The sequence below is a fragment of the Indicator indicator genome, chromosome 1 (assembly GCF_027791375.1).
Source record: "Indicator indicator isolate 239-I01 chromosome 1, UM_Iind_1.1, whole genome shotgun sequence".
Classification (NCBI taxonomy): domain Eukaryota; kingdom Metazoa; phylum Chordata; class Aves; order Piciformes; family Indicatoridae; genus Indicator; species Indicator indicator.
Window position 1 is genome coordinate 29,377,920 of NC_072010.1, and position 8,542 is coordinate 29,386,461.

General features: G+C 37.7%; 1 protein-coding gene across 1 annotated transcript in view; it reads left to right on the forward strand.

Annotated features, from left to right (window-relative positions):
- Nucleotides 1–8,503, forward strand: part of INTS6 (integrator complex subunit 6) — a 43,454-nt gene extending 34,951 nt beyond the window's left edge. Inside the window, exons 13-18 of the mRNA XM_054391076.1 lie at nt 66–192; nt 1,390–1,532; nt 2,184–2,418; nt 3,154–3,525; nt 4,067–4,160; nt 8,265–8,503. Of these exons, the coding sequence (XP_054247051.1) occupies nt 66–192; nt 1,390–1,532; nt 2,184–2,418; nt 3,154–3,525; nt 4,067–4,160; nt 8,265–8,358 (1,065 nt within the window). The 3' untranslated portion in view covers nt 8,359–8,503. The remainder of the gene's footprint in view (nt 1–65; nt 193–1,389; nt 1,533–2,183; nt 2,419–3,153; nt 3,526–4,066; nt 4,161–8,264) is intronic.
- Nucleotides 8,504–8,542: the final 39 nt, after the last annotated feature.

The following is an 8,542-nucleotide window of genomic DNA, read 5'->3' on the forward strand; positions in this document are numbered from 1 at the left end:
CATTGAAATGCTAGATATTGTTTCATACATGGTATTAACTGGAACTTTATTTACTGGAACCATAGGATCTGAAACCTCAGACTTTTAGAAATGCTTTTGACATACCCAGAAGAAATCTTCTGGATCAGTTAACACGAATGAGATCTAATTTACTGAAGAGTACTCGCAAGTTCCTCAAAGGACAAGATGAAGGTTAGATAACAGTTTATCTTTGTCTATCCATGATACAATTACTACTGAAATAAAGATTATAACAATGGTATAGTCCTTTAAAACTTAGTGGATGTCTGATACTGCCACTAATCTATGTGCTTTTAGAGTTTATTTTTATTTTTTAATTAAATATTTTATTGGAAGAAAAAAATTATGGAGATAAAGAAGATTGCAGATGACTGTGCTCTGTCCTTTAGTCTCTATTAGGAGACTTGGGATTTTACATAAGAGTCTTTGTTCACTGTTTTTTCCCCCCTACAACTTTCGTGATGTATCTGAGAAAAGCCACAGGGCAGCTCTGAATGCTGTGATTGTGAGCAGTGGATAATGAAGCTTACTCACTGGGATGTTGGCAGTGCAATTCCTTTGCCCTTTAGGGCAATAACAAGTACATTGCTACTTCTGGCACTGCTTTTTGGCATCTATCAGAAGATGATGAAGTGGAGAAAATGAGAAGGGCAATAGAAGTGAAAGTTTGTTCTGTTAGTTCTGCTGCTACTTAGGTCAGATTAACATCTGTGATCAAGTGATCATACAATGTGAAATGCATAGAAGTTGCTCTTTGGGGAGGGGGCTAAGCCTCATAAAAACTAGATGTTAGATTATTTTATTTCTGCTAGAGTATATTTTGCTTGATCAAAGGCTTGGCAACTTCAACTAAAGCCAGGACTTACAAATTTTAAGATTTTGTTGATTCTAGTGATCAAAAATCACCATTGCTTTGGGAAAGTGCTTGTCTCAAGAATTGAATTTTGGGTGGCTAAAGTACTGACTAGTTATGTCACAGGTGTGTGCAATCTGGCATTACAACTTCTCATTGAAGTATCTTTTGTTTGTAGTAATGTTTTAGTTATTTTTTCCCAGTCTGTTTTTTCACGCATCTACTCTGTTGAAAAGTCATGGAACACATTTGAAAACTAACATCCATGCATGACAATTACTGCTTATATCCCTTTTCTAATGTACACAAACCCACCTACTGATTCATTTAAGCAGGTTTCCTGTACTCAGTACATGATGTTATAAATATCAGTTAGGCAACAATAGTGGTGAGTCTTGTACATCTGTTGTTAATGCACTTGATAAAAGACTGAAAACTGACAGTGTGAAGTGGTTATTGACTAAATTCTCAATGTGAGCAGTACTGTTTATTAATAAACCTTTCTGTTATGGTAGATCAAGTTCACAGTGTACCTATAGCACAAATGGGAAACTACCAGGAGTATCTAAAACAAATACCTTCTCCGCTCCGAGAGCTTGATCCTGATCAACCCCGAAGGCTTCATACTTTTGGCAATCCGTTCAAACTGGACAAAAAGGTGACTTACCTGTAAAGCTTTTTCTAAATGTGGTGTTGTGAGTGTGTGTGCTGCTTAATTAGACCATTCAGAGCAATGTGTTGGAGAAACTTCCAAGTATTTGGAAAATTATTGCTTACAAAAAAGCATCTCAGATGGGTTTTCCATCACTAGTATCCTATGAAGGGTATTCTTTATCAAAAAATCAGTACTATGTCTCAGAATTGTATTACAAATGAAATGCTTTTGTTGCTGTAGTGCAGATAATACCCAGTGCTGTCTCCTTTACCAAAATTCTCCCATAAAAGGTTTCTTGTCATGTTAAGAGTGTGTACCCTCCCTTTTGTCCAAATATGTCTTGGAGTTGACCAAATTACCAATATCCTGTAGAGCTTTTCTTTGAAATGTTTGAGTTGTTTTGCAATTACTGAAAAAGAAGTTTGACAGCGCACTCAGTGGTCCTACTTAGCATCCTGTTGGATGAGGGCCTTAAGCATGTTGATTTAGTCCAGGAAGGATTGACGTTTGGGAATTCAGTGCATAAATAGCATGTTGTACATGGTTGCCTTCTACATGGTAAACATCATCATAACATCAAAGCATTTGTGGTGTTTTATATTATGTGGTGGTTGGCGTGAAGTTTTTGATTTCTCCCCATTATATTAATTACAGGGAATGATGATAGATGAAGCAGATGAATTTGTGTCAGGACCTCAAAATAAGCATAAAAGACCAGGAGAACCAAATATGCAAGGGATTCCGAAAAGACGACGTTGTATGTCCCCCCTGCTCAGAGGCCGACCTCAAACTCCTCCGATTGTGAACAACCACATTGGAGGAAAAGGGCCACCCACACCAATCATGCAAGCACAGCCTGACCTTGTTAAACCTATTCCCATTCACAAAAGTAAGTCAATCGTCATCTGTAGAGAGTTTGCTTTTTAATTTATGCCAAAAAAACCCTTCTTTATGTAGAAATACTACTGGGTGTCGAATGTAGCAACTTTACATCTCATTTTTGAAAATGAAGTATTTTAGTGTGCACTTGAGGATAATTATGGAAAGAATTAAATGTAGTCCATCATACAGAAACGTTTCATATGAGTTTCCCAATATAAACAATGTATTTCCTGGATTAAATGAGGAGACCTGTAAAAAGTTAGAAGGATGTTCTTCCTTTGGGAATTCAGGTACTCCAGAAGTACCACAACATCATAACATGAAGTTAATTTGAATTTTGCTGTAGTGCAGTGAATTCACTTTTCTTATCAAGGATCTGAAGTGCTGTGTGACAGTCTGTTCATCACTATAGTAAACTTTGCCAGCTCAATTTAATGAGGAAAGGCAAGCATGTCATGAAAGCATATTTTGAAGGTGCCTTTTCTTTTGTCGGTAATCCATACAATAGTTTCCCTTGTCATATAAAGAATATACCTGTGACTTTTTTTTAGCCATTCATTGCCAGGAGATAGGGTAATGTGCTCAGTGTTACAACCCATGAACATGTTCTCTTATGCCTGGCATGTGCATGACTGTACAAGCTGGAGCATAGCTTTTACTAAAGTTATTCCTGAACTGACTTGTTGACTTATATCAGATCATGAAGAATGTGAAACTGGCAAATGTAATTTTTGTTTTTCAGCATCAGACACAAATAATGAGGTTACAGGAGATGATGTGGTTGAGAATCATGTTGCAGACCCACTTTCACCAGGTGTTTTCCCAAATACTGTGGATTCAGAGTTTTCCATGCCATCTTCTCCTTTCAATTCATTGGCTCGACCAGCAGCTCATACAGACAATGCAGGCCATGAACATTTAGGGAACAACCTGAATGTTGATGGATTTATGGAAAATCATGAGGAATCGGGTAGCAAAGAACAAAGTACTGAAGAGAACTTGCCTGTGTCTTCACCCAGCAAAAGGAAAAAAACTGCACCTTGCAGAAGTTCCAGAGAGATTAATACAGAGCTAAGAGCACAAATTATGAAAGAGATCCGAAAACCAGGAAGGAGTAAGTATACCAAATATCTCTTTCAGATGGTTGGTGTGAGAGCTAGATAAAAAAACCATTAGATCACTATTTTAGAAACATACTGCACTGAGAGTGAAGCAAAATTAAAGCTGAAAACATGTTTTAAAAGCCATGCTGAAAACTTCCTGGATGAGTGTTTAAAACATTTTTATACCTATGGAAGTCATGCTTTTTGTTATCCACTTACAATTAACTTGTTCGGTGTTCTAGTATTATCCTACACTGCATTATCCTGTGGTTTTTTGAATGTTGGTGTTTATTAACAGTATGTCATTGCTACAGGCCTGGTTGATAGGAGTTATATCCTAACTATCTAGTGTGAGGTGTCCCTGCCCATGGCAGGGGGGTTGGAACTAGATGATCCTTGTGGTCCCTTCCAACCCTGACTGATTCTATGATTCTAAAATCCTGCAAATGCTGGATGAAATCTATTGCATTTCACATGGATTTCTCTTAGACCTATTAAACAGATACTTGTGTAGGCATTTCTTAACTGATTTTGCTCTTCTCTATCTTTAAGAATATGAAAGAATCTTCTTTTTACTGAAGCATGTCCAAGGAAGCTTACAAACCCGACTGATATTTTTACAAAACGTTATTAAAGAAGCTTCAAGGTTGGTAACTGAAATGTGTTAACCTTAGAAAACTTCACCATGTGCTGCCATACATAACTGCTTGACAATCATGCAGGTTGTTTTTGTTGTTATTTTTGGGGTTTTTTTTGGTTTAATCTGCCACACAATGTTTTGCACTGCAAATAAATAACTCCCTAGAAAAAATACAAGCCCACAAACCTCATGATGTTGTTTGCACAAGCTTACCTTTTTGTCTGAGATTGTCTTAATGTGAGCTGCTTTAACTGCCATCTCACCACAAATGTAGATGGACAAGGGTATAGAAAGAGAAGGTAATGTTAGAAAATGATAGAAGTTTTACAGTTCAAGGGTGGGATGTATTGCAAGCTTGAAAAAACTGACAGAACTGCACATTGCTGTGCATTAAGCCTTCAGAAAGAGTTGAAATTCGTTATTCTACATCAGCTCAAAATCTTGGCCTAAAAATAGTTTTAAGATCCAGGTATGCTCCATAAAGGTATGTCTCTGCTTTTCAGAGTTATTTCCTTCAGATATATTGTAGTTCAGTTTGAGGCTGTGGAACTGGGAGCTAATTTATCACCAGAGGTTTGCTTAGGATTTAAACCTCATGTTGTTAACCCAGGTAGAAAATGTTCCTTACAGAAACCTTAGACTGACCCTGCTCGCTCAGCCTTGTACATGTTTAGTAAGAGGAATAACAGAAAAGCATGTAATTATGATTGGAACCAGTAGTGTTTGTGTTGAACTAGTAATTCTTACTTGGATCACAAATAATAACTTTAAGACTTATTTCGGAAGCCTCAACAAATAGTTGTTTTTGTTCTTGAATCTGTTTTTGTAGTAGTCAGCTTTTCTCCTGTGGCATTATGAACACACTTCATGACTAAGTAAAAAGTAATTTTTGGATAAAGCCATGCTCAGCCTTGAAGGTATACTGAACACTGGACATCAATACAGTTCTTCTAGCCTTCTGCTGTCAGCACAGCAGAGCATGGAGATTCATATAGATAATGCTCTTCCTGTAGCACCAATTGCTTTATTATACTTCGCATCATATGTCTTTATACTACTGTTAGAGTTGTTCCATAGCCTATAGATTATACACGCTTCCTCCCTGTCTCAGCACAGGAAAACAGTACTGTTGCTCCTGAACTCTGTGGCAGCCCTTACTGGGGTTGAAATATTTGTGCCTCTAAAATAGTACACTTTAGGTCATCTGTAATCCTCATTTCTGTTGCACAGCCCATTTCATTTATCTTTCCCTACAAAATTCAGCAGTAGTTGAGTATTGCTGTTGGATGCATCAGAATTAAATAGTTTCTCACCTTTGTCAACAGTTTTCTATATCTACTGGTGGAAAAGGTTGGCAATTCTGTTTCCATTGTTAATTGTTGGTTTGAGTATCAGAATATCTTAATCTCTCTCCTTCCTCTTCTCTCCTAGGTTAGATTTTTATAGTGTGGTCACTTTATTGAGCTGTGCACAATCCCTGTGCAATTCCCTGCTTCTTGCCTTACACAGGCAAGCTATTGCATCTAACCAAAGTTCCCTGCTACTTGCAGGAAACATCTCTAGGCTCTCCAGACCTGTCAAGACAGTCTTCTTTTGTTAACTGATGGGTGACCTTTGCAGTGACATAGAATGTAATTCAGATTTTGGGTTCCTTCTATTTTTTCCTGCTCCAAGGAGCTCTGACTGAACACAGAGTTCAGAATGCTCTTGAGCATTTCAGCAGCAAAGAGTGTATTTGAAGACAGTCCTCATTCAATTCTGGAGATTCATGCACTAGAGAATCGTGAGAGGAGAGGAAGTCTTCTAAAACAGTCCATGGATTTTAGCTTCCTTTGGAAACCAACTGCCCCACAGTTCATCTTCTGATAGCAGAGCTGTCACTATTCAGAGGCAGAAATCCAGATGAGGTAGATAATGGATTTTTTTTCCCAGTCAGTCATGAAAGTATTAAGGATGAGAAGATAACCACATACCAATTTAAAATCCTTAGTTATTTCTATTCTGACAGTCTTATATTTAGTGAAATGCATTTGGCTTGGCATGGGTGGGTAGCATTAGTGCTTATAATGAGTCCTTACTGTACATGAGGCATGATTTCCCAATAGATGGCTGTAATTTTGGGCCCACAAAAGGAAAAGTTACTTAGAAAATGGCTAAAAGAAATTAGCTGATGTAGTGGGGAGGTCTTCAGTATTTCTGGATTTGGCAGAGCAATCCATTTATGGTTTTAGGACTAAGCAATTTATTTTATTTTTCTCAGCTATACAGTCTAGAGCAAAAGCTGAAAAGACCACAGACCAACACTCTCCAAATCAACCAACTTCTCAGTATGAGAATTCCTTTTTATTTATTCTCTGAGAGAATAAGAGCCTTCTCTAAGAGCCTTGAGCTACTAATACATATAGCAAGGGTTAAAGAGTGTACCTAGACAAAATGCTGAGCAATACCCACTTGTGATCTAAGTGTTGGCAACAATTAATAAGATCACTTTCAAAATAATGATGTTTTATGCTGAATAACTGGAACTGCTCAAGGAAGTTATATTGAGGATGCTAATAGTTCTAGCAGAGTGAACAGCTGAACTGAAGTCAATGTATAATTCTGTTAATTATAATATTAGTTGAGTTAATGTGGTAAATTGTTGCCTTTAAAAAGGACTTTCAGTGAGATGCCCTGAAGAGCTTGACATAGTCCACTGTAAACTTGCATTCTTATGCCAACAGTAATGTGAGCATAGTTAGTGTGTTTTTTCTCCACCTTCCACCAGGTTTTAAGTTTCTAGGAAACATCTGCTATTAACTTGTACAACTGCTTCGGAAGGGCTTGAAGGTATTCTGGAAAGTAACAGTGCCCAGTCACTTTCACACAGAGTATGTACATGTTAAATTTTCACAAGGATTGTGTTATAGTAAAGCATCTTGCTATTAGCTTAAGTAGTTTGACTTTTAATAGAGGGAATGTGAATGAATAATTTGTTTCCCAGGTTAAAAGTTTTCAACAATCAGGGAACAGCTGTGAAAGCAGTGAGGAAGAGTGGAGGGAAATCACTACTTGAAGTGTGGGGTTTTTGTGGGGTTACTGAGGAGTCCATTTGAGGAGTTACTGAGGAGTTACTTTGAGGAGTCCATGGGTAAGGGCCTCCAGCACTGGTATTTCACAAGATAATAAATGGTTGGGAATGGGACCTTGTTTCCCCATAATCAAGCTACGATTGTGTGAAAGTTGGTATTCTGGGATACATGCTGTGTCTTTGTGAGCCCCAAAAAATGGACTGGGAAACCTGACTGTGACTCTCAGGGCTCTTGCTGGGGTTTAGTCAGGTGATAGAACTGATCTCAGTGTGGAGTTCGGAGTAGTACTGAGCTGAGAAAGTGTCATCTTTTCACTGCTGCTTACCTTTGAGTATGTGTATGGCTGCTGAAGAATCAGTCAGAAGTGGCTTCTCAGATGCATAAATGTCGTAAGGAGGAGAGATAAGTGGAAGCAGCAAGAAGCTGTGTGCATTGAGGCAGGAGTGTAAGCAAAGGTGACAAAGTGGTCCACTGCTCAGATTTGTAATTGCTATGGAATAGAACTGCAGAGACTCCAGGTATGGATTACATCTATGTTTTTTTTTTAATTTCTTGAACTTTTTAATTTGTATTTTCTTGCCAGGAAATCTGCTCTGCACTGAGTGACGGTTATTCCTTCACCAGTACAAACTTCACTTTTATCAATTCACCATGAAGGCACTCAAATAATCCTGAAAAGCTATTTACCAGCTTTAGGCTTACAGTTTTTCTGGCATACACTTTTTTTTATTATTTTACGCTTCAGAACTTTACTTTTGGAAGGGGCAAACAACTTCCTGGCTTTGAGAGGGATGAATAATATTTAGCAATAGTCTAGAATAGATTATGCTAAGGATAGTTTTGTATTCTTTCATTAAATGGAAAAGCCTAGTAGTTTACCAGAACTTTAGGACACCACATATATACATATGAGGTGTATGTATAACATCCATAATGGACTAGACCTGTAACAATAGAAGTTTCAAGGTTCAGTAGAAGTTTTGTGACTGCTTCGTGTATTACTGAATGCATCCATTATTATGCTTTCTTTTAAATGCAGGTTTAAAAAACGAATGCTGATAGAACAGCTTGAGAGTTTTCTGGAAGAAATCCATCGCAGATCCAATCAGGTCAACCATATCAACAGCAGCTAAGGAACACTGCACACAAGACAAAGCCACAGCAGGGCACTGCTGTCCTTACTTGCATTCATTTTTGACATGCACTCTTATCTCAAGTTCATGTACCTGAAAGAATGAGAAGCTGCTCTATAAAATTATGAGAAAAGTATCCATCGTCTTTTTCCCCCCTTCAGTTATTTTTATAATGTGAAAAATA